The sequence below is a fragment of the Ailuropoda melanoleuca genome, chromosome 8 (assembly GCF_002007445.2).
Source record: "Ailuropoda melanoleuca isolate Jingjing chromosome 8, ASM200744v2, whole genome shotgun sequence".
In the NCBI taxonomy this organism is placed as follows: domain Eukaryota; kingdom Metazoa; phylum Chordata; class Mammalia; order Carnivora; family Ursidae; genus Ailuropoda; species Ailuropoda melanoleuca.
This window is the reverse complement of record NC_048225.1, coordinates 58,581,989-58,600,875: the sequence shown is the minus strand read 5'-3', so window position 1 is coordinate 58,600,875 and position 18,887 is coordinate 58,581,989. Positions and strand designations below refer to the sequence as shown.

The 18,887-nt window shown below is 40.2% G+C and overlaps 2 protein-coding genes across 1 annotated transcript; one reads left to right on the top strand and one right to left on the bottom strand.

Moving 5' to 3' along the window:
- Positions 1–18,887, top strand: part of LOC109490533 (olfactory receptor 56A4-like) — a 195,089-nt gene that overhangs the window by 42,545 nt on the left and 133,657 nt on the right.
- LOC100477241 (olfactory receptor 688) lies at positions 3,968–4,927 on the bottom strand. Its single transcript, XM_002924985.4, has one exon. The coding sequence runs from the start codon at positions 4,925–4,927 to the stop codon at positions 3,968–3,970; it is 960 nt and encodes a 319-aa protein (XP_002925031.2).

Below are 18,887 nucleotides of genomic sequence, written 5' to 3'. Positions count from 1 at the left end.
AAAAACACATATTTATACAGTCGTTATATTTACCTACATCTTTAACATTTTTATTTTTTTTTCATTTCCTCCTGTGGATTCAACATATCTCTGGTGTTACTTCCTTTCCGCCATGATTTTCTTTAGTATTTCCTAGAAGGCAAGTCTGCTGGCAGTGAATTTTCTCAGCCTTTTTTTTCTGTCTATGATAGTTTTTATTTTGGCTTTGTTTTTGAGGGGTAATTTTGCTGGATATAGGATTCTTGGTTGACATCAGGAACTTTCAGAACTTGGGATATGTCATTTTATTCTCTTCTGGCCTCCAGGAGTCATCATTAATTGGACGTTGTGTTTGTTTGTGATGAGTTATTTTTCTCTTGCTGCTTTCAGGATTTTTCTCTTTGTCTTTAGAAGGTTGACTCTTACGTGTGCAGATGCAGATCACTTTCTTTTTATCATAGTTGGGACTCTGATGTTGATATGTAGATTATTGTTTTTTCATAAATTTTTAAAAAAGATTTTATTTATTTACTTGAGAGAGAGAGAGAGCATAAGCCGGGAGAGAGGCAGAGAGAGAGGGAGAAGCAGGCTCCCCGCTGAGCACAGAGCCCGATTCTGGGCTCCATCCCAGGACCCTGGAGTCATGACATGAGCCAGAGGCAGACGCTTAACCAACTGAGCCACACAGGTGCCCAACATAAATTGTTTTTGACCAATATTTCTTCAGTGCGTTTTTCTGCCCCATTCTTGCTCTCTCTCCTCCTTCTGGGAACTGCATTACGCATATGTTGGTATTTTTGTTGTATCACAGGTCTCTGAGTCTCTGTTCATTTTTTTTAATCATTTTTTTTCTCTTTGTAGTTCAGATTGTATACTTTCCCTTGATTTATTTTCAAGTTCACTGGTTTTTGTTTTTGTTTTTTTCCTGCCATCTCAGATCTGCTGTTGAGCCTCTCTGGTTAGTTCCCCCCACCCCCACCCCTACCCAGTTATCATACTTTTCAACTCCAGGAATTCCATGGATTAATATGTATACTTTCTATCTCTTTATCAAGATTCTCTGCTTGTAGAGTCACTGTCCTCATATTTTTCTTTAATTCTTTAAGGGTGGTTCCCTTTAATTCTTTGAACATATTTATAATAGCTGCCCTGAAGCCTGTCTTTGAGAAACACAATACTAGGTCTGCTGAGAGTCAGTTTTGATGACTGCTCCCCCCCACCCACCATGGGTCATACTTTCTTCTTTCTCTACATGTCTCCTACTTAAAAAAACAACTTTTTAAAACTAGGCATTTTAAATAAGGTTTTTGTTTTTGTTTTTTCTGATTCCCCCTCGCCCCAGTGTTGTTGCTGTTTTGTTTGTTTTGAGTAGCTTTTCCTGGCATCTGTGAAACCCGTCTCTCTCACAGTGCTCACCTGACTTCTCTGCTCAGATATTTTTAAAACTTAAAATTTTACTATAAAGCCTGGAATTTAATGGGTTTCCCTGTGTCTGCATAGCTTAGTGGGCCACCAGTGATTTATCAGATGTTGTGTCTAAATACCTTGAGCCAGGGGCGCCTGGGTGGCTCAGTCATTAAGCGTCTGCCTTCGGCTCAGGTCATGATCCTAGGGTTCTGAGATCAAGCCCTGCAATGGGGTCCCTGCTTGGCGGGAAGCCTGCTTCTCCCTCTCCCACTCCCCCTGCTTGTGTTCCCTCTCTCGCTGTCTCTCTCTGTCAAATAAATAAATAAAATCTTAAAAAAAATACCTTGAGCTAGTAATAGTTGTCTCCTCTGGGAGACACGTTCAAAGTTCAGGCAGTTTTCAAGTTGCCCCCACTTTAATTTTCCATCCATTTCCGCAAGTGTCTTTTGCATGTGTACTCAGCTTCTGTACAGTTTAGGATGTGTGGGGAGTTTAGGCTCTCTTGGTTCTCCCTTGAATGTCTGTACAACCTTCCAGTCAGCTGGGCATGTGTGAAGAGCTTATCAAACCCTCTAAGCTTTTCTCATTTCTAGTATCTCCCTGCCAACCTCTGGCCAGTCTTCCAGTCTGCTGCTAACTCCAACCAGGACGTCATCCTCTGTCTAGGATGACTACAGGGCTTTCCCATTCAGCACTGGATATGTGTTTTCCATTCTTCCTTTCAAATCAAGTCAGCCCCTTCCGGCAGTGGAGCTACTGATTTTATACCCAGTCTTTCCCTGGTGAGACTGTTGTACTGACCAGGCTGGGGTTGGAGGAGGTTAGATGGGAGCCACCCAGGCAAGAGCAACAGTCTTGCTCAATATTCAGCCATTGTTCAATAAGGGCCTCTCAGTTTGTGGTTTTTCCACTGGTTGGTGTCCAGAACCATGATATGAGTATTTCTGATAATTCTTTCTAATTTTATAGTTGTTTCCTGGGAAGAAGATTTATGACCTCTCCTCACTGCCATACCATTTTGTATGGCCTAAAAATTCTTTTGTGGTAAGATGACTACATTTCCTCAGTATTATGTTTGGCCAGGCACACTCCATAGTCAGACTCCCAAGTTGACAGCCCTTTAGCTAGCACTTACTTGCTCAGTCTGAGGACCAATACTCTTCCCAAAGTCTTCCCACAGAGATGGAGAGACTAAGTCAGAAAGAATCCCACCCTCAGCCATGTGGGGACCTGTGAGCAATCTACTATCTATTTTATCTGGAATTCCAGATAAAATATAGGTCACCAAGTTAAGTTTGAATTTCAGAAAAGCAAAGAATAATTTTGTAACTATGAATAGATACCAAATATTGCATGATACTTACATTTACTAAAAAATTATTTGCCATTTATCTGAAATTAAAATTTAACTGACATTTTGTATTTTTATTTGCTAAATCTGGCAACTCTCCTTTGTCCATCTGGATTTTGACACTGGTCCCAGGACATCAGTTCTACTGCCTCCCAGCACTCTCTCTCTCTCACTCTCTTTGCTTATGGTGAGATTTCCCCTTTTGGGATTTTCTATGATCTTTGACGCAGAGAAGGTCTAGAGTCTGTTGGGATCATCATCCAGTCTTTGGGAAAAGTCATATTATATTAAAACCCATAATGAAGTTGTTATGGGGGTAGGTGATCTCATTACTTTTCTTCCAGAAAGCTTTCTTGGCCCCTCCACATACAGTGAGAGAGGTCAGGCTTTGTCAAATCACAAAATAATTTATGTTACATTCTTGCCATATACAATTAATTTTTATTGTACTGATCTCTAGAAGAAAGAAAATCTGCTGCCTTCAATGTTAGACAAACATCTGGCAACATTTAGAAGAATAGAAACTTATTGCACATACTGTCGTTTTACCCTTTTGAAGTATACAATTCAATGGTTTTTAGTATATTCATAGAACTGTGCAACTATCACCATTATATAATTCCAGAACGCTTTCATCACCACAGAAGAAATGTTATTCATTAGCAATCATTGCCATTTTCCCACACCCAACATCCCCAGCCCCTGACAAACACTAGTCTACTTTCTATCTCTATGGATTTGCCTATTACACACAATTACTATAAATAAAATTATACAATATATGACCTGTTATGTCTGGCTTCTTTCAATTAACATAATGTTTTAAAGATTCACCCACATTGTAGCATGTGTCAGTACTTCCTTTTTTTTTTTTTACTTCTTTTTTACTTTTTATTGTTGGATAATCCAAGATATGGATATACCTCATTTTATTTATCCATTCATCAGCTGATGCATGTTTGAGTTATTTCCACTCTTGTAACTTTTAAATGTGAATTGCTCCCATTAAAAACAATGTGTATGGTTCCACTTAGGCAGGAACTACCTCTCATATTTGTTTGTTTACAACTTTTTATTTCTAGACAGTGTGAATTTTTGTTCATATGTTAGGTAAAAAATTATATTTCATAATGACACAGGGAAATAGGACGGCAACCTGGGTCTGTTGGTTTTCAAAACCTGTGCTCTTTTGTAATGTGACATATCACATTCTTTAAGTTTGTGTCATTTTTAGGATACATTCTTATCTAACCCAAATACCCTCTGGAAGCCTACTCTGAGCTCCTGGGCCCTAAGAGCATACACCATAGGGTTGAGGGCAGGGGGGATGACAATGTTGAGCACATTTAGAAGAACAGGGAAGATGGGAACTGCTTTTCCTGCCAGATGGGCTATAGACACGACCACAATGGTTGTGTAGAAGAAGAAGATGAGGATGAGATGGGAACTGCAGGTGCTCAGAGCCTTGACAATTGCCTCAGTAGAGTTCAGCCTCAGCACGGAGCGAAAGATCAGAACATAGGAAATAAAGACTAGAACCATGTCACTTCCGCCAAGGACCCATGCCAAAGCCAACTGATAAAACCTATTAATGGTAATATCATCACAGGCCAAGCCAGTGACCCCTGGGTTGGAGCACATGCAGTGCTCAATTTCATTCCTGGAGCAGTAGTGTCTCTGGGCAGCCAGTATAGGCACTGGGATGGTCAACAGTACATTCCTAAGCACCATGAACATTGTGGCTTTTACCACAAAAGCCTCAGTAACTATGGAGGAGTATTGAAGTGGGTGGCAGATGGCTACATATCTATCGACAGCCATGCAGAGGAAGATGCCTGACTCCATGCTAATAAAACAGTGAACAGCATAAATTTGAGTAAAGCACTCAGGGAGGCTAATGGCCTTGACATCAAACCAGAAGATGGCCAGAATCTTGGGCATGATGGTAGTAGCCAAGCCAATGTCCACTATGGCCAGGATACTAAGGAATTGATACATGGGCTGATGCAAGTTATGCTCATGGCGAACAGTGATCACAATGAGAATGTTGGCACCAAGAGCTAATAGGTATATCAGAGCCAGGGGCAGGGAGAGCCAGTGCTGCCATTCATGAATGCCTGGGAGCCCCATCAGGATGAACTTAGACACTTGAAATCTTGAGCTGTTGGGTGCATTCTGGGAGATATCCATATCTTGGATCTTCTGAATTGGTAGTGTCTGCCTGTAGATAGAGGGAAAGAAGAAGGAAGCTTGGTTAAGTGTTCAGCTGAGATTCAGATTTAATTTAAAGATATAAGATTTACTCATAGTCCTTTTCATCAGGATATTACACCATGTCTCTTGTCTCTGGAAAATGTTCAGAAGAGAGTAACTGAGATGGCCAAAATAAGCCGTAAAAGGAAGACTACAGAAGAAATAGTCAGAAGGGAATCAGTTACAGGCTTCTTGTCACTTAGTGGCGTTTTTCTATGTGGAGCAAGAGGATATAGACAAAGCAGGAGACACAGTCATGAATATTCTGATTTCTCAGGAGGTAAACACTAAGGACAGAATAGATATAGCCCTTCTTGGAGGTCTTCCAAAGAAGAACAAGAAATCAAAACAGGAATTATAATAGTTTTGTTTTGGATAGGGTTTAGATTTTCACAAAAACGCCTTTGAAAGACACCTTTTTCAAATTTGAGGAAATTGAAGTTCACAGAAGTTTAGTGATTTATTGGAGGTTACAGTCTTAAATGATAAATGTGCTGGTGCTACAACCTTAGTATTCTGTATTTAGCTGCTATGCAAATTTCGTTAAACTGTGGCTGATGGCTTAATAAAAATGGTTCTTTTAAGGTATAACCTTTTTCCCCTTTTTGATTATAAAAGTTAAATTGAAAACATATTAAAACCTATATTTTTCAGTTTATTGATTTTTTTAAAGATTTTATTTATTTATTTGACAGAGATAGAGACAGCCAGAGAGAGAGGGAACACAGCAGGGGGAGTGGGAGAGGAAGAAGCAGGCTCATAGTGGAGGAGCTTGATGTGGGGCTCCATCCCATAACCCCGGGATCACGCCCTGAGCCGAAGGCAGACGCTTAACCGCTGTGCCACCCAGATACCTCAGTTTATTGATTTTTTAATACTGAGATATGTAAGATGATTAAATCAATAAGAACTTTCCTACCACTTCCAGATTTTAGTAGGACTTTTTCAATAGCATTATTTTAAAAATATATAATACCATGTATTTCCTTAAATGAATTTTAACATGTACTGGATTTAATTGCCATTATTTCTGTAGATATGTTGACATTTGAATATCTAGATAATTATACTTAAGTGAAATCAGTGTTCACCATATTAACTTTTCATAACGGTACCTTCCCATTTGTGAGGTCTTTATTTTTATTCAAATCTTTCATGGCTATAGAACATTTTCAAGTTATTTTAGCAGCAAGGGAAAATAGTCAGTATACCTTGAATGAGTTAGAAAATCATCTTCAGTTCAGAATTTTGATTATTATTTTCATTATTTTTTTCCTGTTTTTAATGGTTCATTACAAAAAATTAACTCATTTATCTTGAATAGCTTTTGATCTACAGTGGGAAGAATATATTTGTATTATTTTATTTTTCTTCAAATGGTAAAGCAATAGTTTTAGTTTCTTTTCCCATTGACTACTGATGCCTCCTTTTGTGTGCAGTAAGTTTTATATGCACTAGGTCTGTTCCATTTTTCTGTCTGTGCATTGTGGTGTTATCACAGTGAGCAAAACTTCTCTGGATTTATAAGAGATTTTGATGTGAAATGCTGGGGTTTGGAGCGAACCATCAAGAATTTTTGAGATGTCTTTGGTGCAAAAGGGTTGTTTTATTAAAGCACGGGGACAGGACCCATGGGCAGAAAGAGCTTCATTGAAGTTGTGAGGGGTGGCACATTATAGACTTTCAAGTTGGGAGGGGGTTAGGGCTAGCTATTGTTAGGAAAAGGTAATTTATTACTGTCTAACAAAACTTTAGTTATGAGACCCTTCAGACGTATATCAGTGGGCCATATGCTTCGAGGGTGATTGCTAACCTATACTTGGGGGGTACAAATGAAGTTTCCAAAGGAAAATTTTTTTCTGGTTCTCAAATGATCCTTTATTGAAATATTTCCTTTGTAGTTCTTAACTAGCTGGGCATTCCACTGCACCACTATTGATGCTATCTCTGATCTCATGAGGGTGGCGGCCATCAACATTGCAGCCCACAGACCGGGCAGTCCCCATGATCTCTTTAATGGTTCCAGAGAGTTTTCCAGCTAAAAATCAGTGCTGTACCTCTCAGGCAGTATTGGCAATCTCATCCAAAGTGATTTTCCACAGTGCTTAAGTTTTTCTGCTGCGTTCTGTCTCTTGGCGATGGCTTGAGGGTTTTGATAATTAGGACAGAGGCAGAAGGTATTGCTTCAATCTGGGCCTATCTGTTCTGAATGGTCAGATTCACTGCCATCCTCAGACCCTTCCAATAGCCAGTTGCCTTGGTGATGTCATCACCAACTTTGTTTGGAGACGGACCCAGATGGCCAATCTTCAGGGCCCCGGGCAGACATGGTACTAACTTTGCCACTGGTGCGCCTCAGGAGTATGACTTCGATTTCATTGGGGTTGAATTTGGGTGGCATGGTAGAGGGGCTGGTGTCTGATGAACCTGGATTCCGGATGACCGAAGACACTTGCACCTTTGCTTCCTCTCAGCCCAAAGACCAAAGCCCAAAGGAATTTTTATATGTAATAGTAGTCTTACAGGATCCAGGAGGTTGGGAGAATGTTAAGCTAAGATTGCCTTTTGCCCTTGGCAAAGTATTAACATCAAGGCAGTTGAGTTCCTAGACAAAGGTTACTCTGCCCATCTCAAGGACTTTCCAGTGGTCTGTAAGTTGTAAGAAAATTTAATTTTTTTCTTTTGCCTTTGTTCTCCGTGTCAATTTGACATATAGTAGATCTTTTTTCCACTTAATATTTTACATTTAAAATTTTAAAACTCTTATGTTTAGACTGCCAGCAATACCTTAAACTCTTTTGTTGATTTGAAAAATATCCAAATTTAATTTGGATCCTATGAAATACAAAAACTAATTCATAAAAATTAACACATTCCATATCTCGGCTTTTGTAAATAATGCTGAAATAAACGTGGGTGTGTATATATATATATTTGAATTAGCGTTTTTATTTTCTTGGATAAATACCCAAAGTGGAATTGATAGATCATATGGTAGTTCTATTTTTAATTAAAGTTTTTTTCCTATTTATTCAGCAATTTTGTTTCTTACTTTACTTAAATTTTCATTTACATCTGTGACTAAAAGCTATTATTTATATGCCTCAATGTTTCAAATTAAAAAAAAACCCTATATTTGAAGTTTTATTAGTGGAATTTTTTCCTAGAGTTTTTCTTTTTTTTCTTTTTGTTAATGTATTTATGCATTTATTTATTGATTTGAGAGAGAGAGAGAGTAAGCGAGTGGGGGGAGGGATAGGGGAAGAAGGAGAATCTCAAGCGGACTCCCCACTGTGTGGGTAGCCTGTTGTGGTGCTTGATCCCACAACCCATGAAATCATGACCTGCGCTGAAATCAAGAGTCAGACACTCAACTGACTGAGCTACCCAGGCGCCCCTCTAGAGTCTATTTTCTAATTAATTGTTGCTAATACATAGGAAGCTTGCCGATTTCTGTATTTTGCTTTGGATTAGCTTCACTATTTTATTGTCCATTATAAATAATTTTTAGTTCATTTTTTTCTCTTTGATTTTCTAGTAAGACCTCCTTCATGTTATCAAAATGATACTTTTGAGCTCTCTTTTCCAAATATAGCTCTCATTTATGTTTTTCTGCTTTGTTTTAATCAGAACAACATAAAATAGTGCTAGCAGTCAATCTCGTTTTCCCCCATTGGTTGATTTAATAAAATATTTTACATTGACAATGGTGTTGGCTTTTGTGTTCTACAAATAAAACCAATTAAGAATGTATTTTGTATGCTGCAAAAGTTCCAAATCATTGAAGAATTGAGACTCATGATTCATAATACCCTTTTATTTTGGGAATCTTTGCCTTATAATACATTATTCAAGATTCACTTAGCTTGGTCATTTACTCACCAAAGTTTTACTGAGTGCCTCCTGCGTGCCTGACACTGTGGCAGCCAAGGGGTTTTCTTTGCACGTTCAGCTGGCTGGAGAGCCCCACTGTCTGCAGTAGGGCCATGTCAGAGCTCAGCCACAACTCTTTGCCCTCCTTCCCAGATTAAAGCTCTTAACCACTTCCCAGGTGAAGAGATCTATGGAAAGTTAAGAAAGGCAGGTTGAGAAATTCAGGGACAGTGAGCCAGATTCATAAGCAGACACAGAATTCTCAGAGGGGGACTGCCTCCATTGATTCCCCTCCCAGTGTCCATGACAGTGGCTGCTTTATTTACTATTGCAGGAGGGGCCATGAAGATGGCCCAGGCTGGTTCTTCCTCCTGGGCTGCTTCCCCTCTCCTGGCTGGTGATGCCTATGCTGGGCCTTTTGTTGCTCAGAGCTGCTGTATCCTTTTCCTACCACTCCTGGGGTTTTGGATGTGAATCATAGCTCTGAAATCACCTGGTCTTGGTCTGACCCCCCGACCTCCATCCCCAGGCCCACCCTATGGCACTCCTCAGTGCCACCCAACTGCCCCTTGGGCAGGTTGTCTCACTCCAGCAGAAGGGTCCCCAGTGACTTTGGAGGCCTGTCTTGGTCGCTCTGGGAACAAACCTAGTCCCAGGACATGGACCCAGCAGGCGGACAGCTCTGCCAGGTTGAATTGTCAGAAGAAAGCGTGTTTGTCCTTCTTGTCTAGGCTCGGTTTCCTCCCTACTCACTCTAGCAAGCAGTCAGTTCTGTTGGAATGGGACTCAGGAGTTCTTCAAAATCACTGTGCTATGTAAAACTCCACATGAGAAACCACAGGATTTATGGAAAAGTGGAGTCAGGAGCATAGTACTCGAAAACGTTATCAGTGACACATAAAAAAGATAGAAAACTAGGATAAAACTAGCAGAGTTTGACACATGTGAAATGGTTAAGGAAATACAAATACTGCAATGAAGACAACACTTGACTTTGAGAAGGACTTGAAGTTTCCTTGTGGACGTGGGTGGAAGGGCTGCAGCTTGTGAGCTATGTTGAAGTGATAAAAAGAGCTGTGTCTGAACTCAAACAGAAAGTTGTGATTGAGGGTAGGTAGCTGGTGGGTGTTAGGAGTGTGTGTGTGTGTGTGTGTGTGTGTGTGTGTGTGTGTTGTGTATCCTAGGACGCTCACTCTCAGCTTAATGCAGTTTCTGTGTTTGGATTGCATGAAGGCAAAGGTGAAATCCAGTTACGCTCCAGTTGTTTCATAATGTGTCACTGGTGTTGGAGCATGTTTGTACATTCAAACCAAGTGATCTAGCAGAAGGGACTGTATTCCCCTTGTCTTGTGTCAACAGGCTTCCACTCTCTTGAATCTTCCACCTCAGTATTTGAAGATTCCAAGGACTGAGAACTTCACAAAATATCTCTACTGCACATACTTGTGCCTGGGTCTTTCCATGGCACTTCCCAGTCACACTCTGTATCCCCAGTATCTATCTTCCACTGACTCAGCCTCTTGTAAGTCATCTTTGTGTATTGCTCTCACTTCCTCACCTTTTTAATCTGTGACCATCTAAAATCTGTCCTATTGCTATATTGAAACTGGTTTTGCTAACGACTTCCATATTGCCTAATTGAATGAGCATTGCAGTAGATAGAGTACTAATAGGGAACAGATGGCCCATTCAAATTAGAGTAATTTAAAAAAACTTTTTAATTGAGGTATAATTGACATATAACATTATATTAGTTTCAGGTGTACAGCATAATGATTCCACATTTGTATATATTGGGAAATAATCACCAAAATAAATCCAGTTACCATCCATCACTATACATACTTACAATTTTTTGTTCTTGTGATGACTTTCAAGAGTTACTCTCTCTTAGGAACTTTCAAATATTCAGTACAGTATTATTAACTAGTCACCAGACCGTCTGTCACATCCTCAGAACTTACTTATTTTGTAACAAAGTTTGTAACTTTGACTCCCTTCCCGTACATTTTGCCACCCCGCTCCTGCCTCTGGCAACTATTGCTCTGCCTGTTCTCTGTATCAGTGAGCTTGTTTGTTTGTTTGTTTGTTTGTTTTAAGATTTTATTTATTTATTTGACAGAGATAGAGACAGCCAGCGAGAGAGGGAACACAAGCAGGGGGAGTGGGAGAGGAAGAAGCAGGCTCATAGCAGAGGAGCCTGACGTGGGGCTCGATCCCGTAACACCGGGATCACGCCCTGAGCTGAAGGCAGACGCTTAACCGCTGTGCCACCCAGGCGCCCCTGTTTTGTTTTTTAATCCTACATATAAGTGAGATCATATAGTATTTGTCTTTCTCTGACTTAATTTCACTCAGCATAATGCCCTCAAAGTCCATCACGTCATAAATTGCAAGATTTCCGTTTTTATGGCTGAATAGTATTTCAGTGTGTGTGTGTGTGTGTGTGTGTGTGTTGCATCTTCTTTATCCATTCATCCTTTGATGGACATTTAAGTTGTGTCCATATCTTTGCTATTGCAAATAATGCTGAAGTGAATGTGGTAGTGCATAAATGCTTTTGAATTAGTGTTTTCATTTTCTTTGGGTAAATACCAAGAAATGGAATTGATGAATTATATAGTAGTTCTATTTTTAGTTTTTTGAGAAACCTCCATACTGTTTTTGATAGTGGCTGTACCAATCTACATTCCCACCAACAGTGCACAAGTGTTCCCTTTTCTCCACATTCTTGTCAGCACTAATTATTTCTCAAATTAGAACAATTTGAATAGAATAATTCAAATTAATTGAATTAAAATAACTTGAGAAGACTTTGCTTACAAAGGGACTAGTATAAGGATGTCACTAGTAAGATCCTAAGTGATAGTGTACTTACCTAGGGTTAGTAACAGCGCTCGTCACCACCTCTAGATGTGAAGGCATGGGTCCTTGGAATCCTGAAGTAGAAAGTTGGCTTAGAGAAATTTACCTTGAGAGGAGCGTTTTTGATTGATGATGTTGAATTTATCCTATCTCTTTAGGTGTGAGTTTTGCTTATTGACTTAATGCCACTCTTTTGTGTTGAGATTGCTCAAATATCTGGTTGTATTTGGTGTTAAAATAAAATTGCACTGGACAAGATGAGCAAGTGGAAGTTGATTTTACTCTTATACTAATGCCCGCAATGGGGAAGAGAGCACAGATCAAGTCTGGATACCCAGTTCCACTAACACCAAAGGCAGGGTTGAGCTGGGGTAAGGCGTCAGGTGGAATGGGTTTAAGCCCTGGGGTGAGCAAGTGGAAATGTACTGGAGGACTTCAGGGAGGTTGATCAATGGGATGTGTCAAGTACATTGAATTATTCCTGAAATTGCTAATGTTTTTGTCTGATTAGGCCATCTGTGTTTGCTAATTGGTGCCCTTAGAAATTAGGCTGCTACCCTTTACGGGGTCTGGGAGATGGGATGCTATCTCTTTCAGTGTTTACATTTTAGGAGATAGTTCCCAGGTTCTTGACAAAGACATTTAGTAAGTTGCAAAACTGGCAAAAGGCTAAGAGAAGACTTATATACACTGCAAAGGGGCAAAGAAAGAATTTACAATTACAAGTTTTCTGCAGCAAATGCCCAAAGAAAAGGGAGACCAGGGGCTTATAGTCAGGAAGAAACCTTTGTAAAATTTAGACCAAGATATTTTCATCTCTGGTTGGTTGGTTTTCTTTCTAGTAGGCAATCTTGGGATGTTGCTGTATTTGTTTCATGGAAACTGTTTTAAGAGAAATAAGAGGTATGCTAATATCTTGATTTATACTTGAGCTTATTCCTCATGCTTCCTGGGGCATTGTCATTTATAGCCATGTGGGTCACTGTTATGTTTTGTCACCCAATCTCCAATGTTCTGGAACCCCCACCACTGTTTCTTGACTTTTGGCCTATTTCTTGGTTCAGGCGTATATGTGCAGCAGGAGAGACCTGCCTAGCTACCTCTACTGAGCTACCCATTCATCACCGAGTTGTTTTTCTCATGGTCCCCTGCTTCTCTTAGTCAGGCATTTCTCAGTCTGAATCTACCATGCACATTTTGGACGTTCATTTTTCCATAATTCCATCACAATTGCCTTTCATCTTTGGAGTTTCCCATTTTGTGTGTGTGTGTGTGTGTGTGTGTTTCATCAGTGGCTCTCCATTTGTTTTGTGTTATTAGTTGATGTTATTAATTGATATATTATGGCATATGTTTTAGTGATTGCTAGGTTTTGGAGTGGGAGTAGGAAGCTGTAGTAAATGTTGAGTTTGTCATATTGATTCAGAGATCTTTGGAACTTATTCACTCTTAGGAATTTTTGAGACTTTCTTCATGGCCCAATACTTTATCAATTTTTGAAAATATTGCTTGAAAAGAATGTGGTGTGTATTATGTTTTTACTGGGAGTTAGTTTATTCAGCACCCATTCTAACCCACCTTTGCATAACTTTCCACTATCATAGAGACTGGGAATCTAAAAGACTTGACTTTTGAGTCTTTCTTGCAACTAGAGATGAACATCAGACTCATTTTTGACCAGTCAGACTCAAGTGACATTTCCTTTTAAATTTCTTCCTTCTTCTCTGGAACATGTAGTTGAATGTCAGTACAGTAGCATAGTTCAGAATGGCAGAGAAGAAAGTAGAAAGAGCCTTGTCACTTGATGGCACAGTAAAGCTGTCGTACTATCTCTGAATTGTCTGATTCTTTGTGTGTGTGTGTGCATGCATGTGCACGTGTATGTCATGAGATAAACTCCCAATGTGGCTAACCACTATACTCTGTTATCCTTTATATACAGCTAAACAGAATCCTAATTGACAGCTTTTTACTAACAGTAAGGAAGCATGTTCTCCCTTTTTGACGTTTTGTGCCCTTCTGCTGGCCAGTTCATAGTCATGACTCCTGGTTTCTGTTTACTCTTTACTCACTCTCCAGAGTATGGAGTGTTTTAATCTGAGCAGTTAATGTGAAAAAGAAAAAAAAAAAGGTCTAGTGAGAAACTGTTAACATTTAGTTAATTGACAGAGTGTACTGAGGAAGAAGATATAAAAATCTAAAACCTGGGCATCCAAAATACATGTCTTGGTGGTTGATTCCCCCCCCCCCACCTTTTCCTACTTAAAGCCAATGCAGACTTTTGGAAAGAAGTCACTGTGCACTTCAGAAGTGAGGAATTATGCTTCACCTACTTGAGGGTGGTGAGGCTACATAAATTATTTAGAAATTTTCTGCATGAGAGCTATATTCTCCCCTATGTATTTATTTATTAGATCACTTATGAGTATGAACTCATGGATACTTATTTTGTACTTTAGTTATAATCTAATATGAGAACTTCTGACATGTAAAAAGCTTTGAATCATCGCCCCTGTCCTTAAAATAAAAAAGGCTGAAAAAAAGGAAATTCATTGACTTTTCATAGACCCGTCAAAGAAGTGACATTACAGGGCAACTGCCACCCCCTAATTTGGAGACACAGGTGAATACAGAGAATCTGGCTAGTTGGAGCAGAAGGTACTGAAGGCATAGACTGGTAGGTACTTCAAAGGTAATTTTGACAAATCCTTAGTATAAGTGTGATCTAGCATGAGAATGAGAAATATTTGGGGGTTGTAGTTTTAGGCAGGTCCCGCACTTTAAATCCAGCAATCCCAGAAGATTCTCGCAGTAAAGATCCAAAAGGGGTCTCCTGGCTCTGGCAGGGGGAAGGGAAAAATTAACATTGTGAAATAATCCCAGAGCATTCTCTATAATAAAGTAAGAGATGTTATTAGAGTCTTATCCCACCCAGAGGAAGGGTATTCCTCTAACCCCAGGAAGTCAGTTAGCCTTGTGACCTCAGTTCTCTGATGGGTCCAGGAAAAGTGCTTGGTTTTCCATCTTCTTCTTGATGTAAGACTGGGAGTAACACTTCTAAATTTTCTTTATAAATTGGAACCTAAAGGAAGTCTCACGTAATTTTTACTAATTTGTTAGTTTTCTAATCTCTCTCTATCCATTTAAAGATGTTTGTCTATCGTTCTATCATTCCTACTTGTTCTCACCAGGAGTCTTTGTCCGAATTATCCTCTTAGCTATTAGTGGAAGTGGAAATCCAATCTCTTGGATGGCCAGAATAGAAGAAATTCTAGTATTTTTCTCTTGGGACTTATTTTTTTCTCCCTGAAATGTCAAAGGATCTCAGGGACTTAGTCCAAACACTGTGGAAAGAATAACAGGCAATTTGACCCATCCAGTAGTGCACTACAGTTATCAGCAGTCAATGCTTCTGTCCTTTGTATATGGGATTGTTGTGGTGTAGTTGAGTGAAGGGTCAAGAAAGAATTCTTGAGACTTTGGTACAAACTAGTAGGTTTATTTGAGTAGCTCAGGGACAAGACCTTTGGGCAGAAAGAGCTGTGCTTTTTGCTGTATGAAGCTGGTGGTTATATGCTTAATGCTTAGGAGGGAGAGGACATGCAGGGTGTATTAGATCACAAATGTTTCTTTGAATTTCTACTTGTAAAACTACTTCCACAGATTTCTCTAGTGCTTATCATTAACTATTGTGAATATATGCAGTCATGAGACCCTTTAAGAATGTAGCAACTAGTGCATAATTAATCCCTATCAGGACTATGCAGGCTCTAGGTCAGCCTTCTAGTCTAAAGGTGAACATTTTTCTGCTTCTGTCCCTCAGCAAGATTGTATTGTCTAAATGGGGTGTCTGTGCCTATTGGATTGGGGCCCCCAAATGTTGGGTGATGATTGGGAGGAAGCTAGTGGCAAGGTGGTGAAAGATTCAGCTGAGGCAAAACAAAGGAGATAGAAGTTTATTGAATACACTGTAGGGGAGCAGTGGACAGGACAGCAGAGAAGGGGCTGTCTGCAAGGAGACAGTGGATGGGGGCTGTTTTTAAAGGGGTTAGATGAGGAGGTATGGAGATGTATGAAATTCTCCCCTTTTTGGTAACTGTGTGCTTGATTGTAAATAGCTCATTGGTCAGTTAAGGTCTATGGATATTTTGAGGGGGGTGGCCTGATGAGACTGTATTCAGCCAGGTGGTCACTGTGGCCCTTTCTACATTCCATTGCTCAACCCTATTTGCCTAAAAGCAGCCTCTACTAAGATCACTGTTACAGACAGGTAAAAGCACATGGTCCAATTCTGCCTTGGCTATAGATACAACAAAGGCCTGTTAACTCACTCTGTTAAAAGAAAGATAATTCCTTGAATTTTAATGGCCCAAGTTTTTCAGTCTTGGGCTCTGTGATTTTGTGATTTGTAAGGAATATATATATAATATAGAGAGAGAGAGAGACAGCCAGCGAGAGAGGGAACACAAGCAGGGGGTGGGAGAGGAAGAAGCAGGCTCCCAGCAGAGGAGCCCGATGTGGGGCTCGATCCCAGAACGCTGGGATTACGCCCTGAGCTGAAGGCAGACGCTTAACGACTGAGCCACCCAGGCGCCCCTGTAAGGAATATATATTTTAGTCATCTGAATGACCTACGTATTTTCCTGTGTATTTGGTTTTCATCCAGGGTTCCCAGCTCACAGCCCCTAAAACCCTTGAAATTTCCTGTAATAAGGGAGATAAAAGTCTCTTTTGTTATGTTAATGAGGTCACTTTTGGAAAGCCCTTATTTAATTTAAGGATTGGTGCTGTTTGCCTGGAGGACCAACCTTGTCATTAGAGGGTTAGAACTTTCAGCTCCAGAGGGGAGAGGGGCTGGAGGCTGAGTCAGGAAATGACCAATGACTTTGTCATGACTATGTAATGAAATCCCTCAAAAAAAGGTCTGGGTTCATGGGGCACCTGGGTGGCTCAGTCGATTAGGCATCTGCCTTTGGTTCAGGCAGGTTGTGATCTCAGGATCCTGGGATCAAGCCCCATGTCGGGCTCCCTGCTCAGTGGAGAGTCTGCCTCTCCCTCTCTCTCTGACCCTCCTCCCTTCTTGCTCTTTCTCTCTCCCCCTTTCTCTCTTTCAAAAAAAAAAAAGGAGTGGGTTCAGCTCTCTTCCCAGGTGGTGAACACATGTTGACCTGGAGAGGACAAGGAAGCTATGTGCCCTAATGATGTGAAATGCTGGGGTTCAGGAGTGGTCAGGAAAAAATTCTTGAAATGTCTTCGGTACAAAAAAGGTGGTTTTATTATAGCATGGGGGCAGGACCTGTGGGCAGAAAGAGGTGCACTTGGTTGTAAGGAGTGGCTGATTATATATTTCCAAGTTGGGAGGGGATTGGGGAATAGCATATATCTCTAAGGAATTTGGAAGCAAGGTTTCCAGGACCTTGAGGGGCTAGCTGTTGTTAGGAAAAGGTCATTTACTACTGTTTAGTAAAACTTCAGTCATGAGAACCTTCAGATGTATATCAGTGGGCCATATGCTTGGAAGAAGATTGCTAACATACAGAAGATTGCTAACATACAGAAGTAGAGAAAGGAAGTTTCCAAAGGGATTTTTATATGTTATAGAAGACTTACAGGATCCTGGAGATCTGGGCTAATGTCAAGCTAAAGTTGCCTTTGCCTCTAGCAAAGTATTAACATCAAGGCGGCTAAGTTCCTGGAGGAAGGTCACCCTGCCTGTCCCAAGTACTTGTCAATGGGCTGTAAGTTATAAGGAAGTTCAATTAATTAATTAATTAATTTTTGCCTTTGTTGTCCACATCACTTAACACACACATTGCCACCTTGCCCACTGCCTCTCATCCCCTGGCTATTCCTGACATATCTTTTTGTAAAAAACTGGTGATCTAGTAAGTAAAATATTTCTCTGAGCTCTGTGAGCTGCCCTAGCAAATTAATGGAACTTGAGGCAGAGGTCCTGGAAACCTCTGATTTATAGCGAGTCAGAAGTACAGGTAACAGCCTGGACTTGTGACTGGTGTCTGAAACCCAAGGAGGGGTCATTGGAACCTCCAGTCTGTATCTGGTTGGTCAAGAGCACAGGTCAGACAGTCAAGGACTTGCAACTAGGCATCTGAAGCAGGGGGTGAAGGAGTCTTGTAGGACTGAACCCTTAACCTGTGGAATCTGATGCTTTTTCCCAGTAGATAGTGTCAGAACTGGGTTGAACTCTCAGACATGTGGCTGGGTGTGTGGGGGGAACCCTCTCCCCTCCATCTCCATGTTAGAATTGGGTCTAGGAACCCTAGAAGAGGCTTCTAAGTTTATTGGTCTATGTTAGGCTTTTCTCCAAAGTCTGCCATAATGCCATGTGATTAGGTCAGGGGAATTTCCCAAACTTATTCACATGTCACTTTGGAGCCAAAATTCCACCATTGCTGGTCTATATTCTGACCTTAAAATAAATAAAAAATAATTTTACCAACTTTCTCTTCTCTCTGTCCACAAACTTGTATCATTTGTCTTATGGGGAAAGATCTACTCTGAGGAGATTGCTCACCTTTATACTGCCAATGAACTGCAGCACCTCACGGGGATTTTCTTTTTTCTTTTTCTTTTCTCTTCTTTTCTTCTCTTTTTTTCTTTTCTTTTCATTTATTTTCATTTATTTTATTTTATTTTATTTTATTTTATTTTATTTATTATTTTATGTTATGTTATGTTATGTTATTATTATATTATGTTAGTCACCGTACACTACATCCCCGGATTCCGATGCAAAGTTCGATGCTTCATTAGTTGCGTATAACAAGCAGTGCACCATGTAATACGTGCCCTCCTTACTACCCATCACCAGCCTATCCCGTTCCCCCACCCCCTCCCCTCTGAAGTCTTCAGTTTGCTTCTCATAGTCCATAGTCTCTCGTGTTTCATTCCCCCTTCTGATTACCCCCCTTTGTTTATCCCTTTCTTCCCCTACCGATCATCCTAGTTCTTATGTTCCATAGATGAGAGAAACCATATGATAATTGTCTTTCTCTGCTTGACTTATTTCACTTAGCATTATCTCCTCCAGTACCGTCCATGTTGCAGCAAATGTTGAGAATTCGTTCTTTCTGATAGCTGAGTAATATTCCATTATATATGGACCACAGCTTCTTAATCCAGTCATCTGTTGAAGGAC

Coding starts and splice junctions, on each gene's coding strand:
- LOC100477241 (XM_002924985.4), bottom strand. CDS start 4,927: ATGGATATCTCCCAGAATGCACCCAACAGCTCAAGATTTCAAGTGTCT.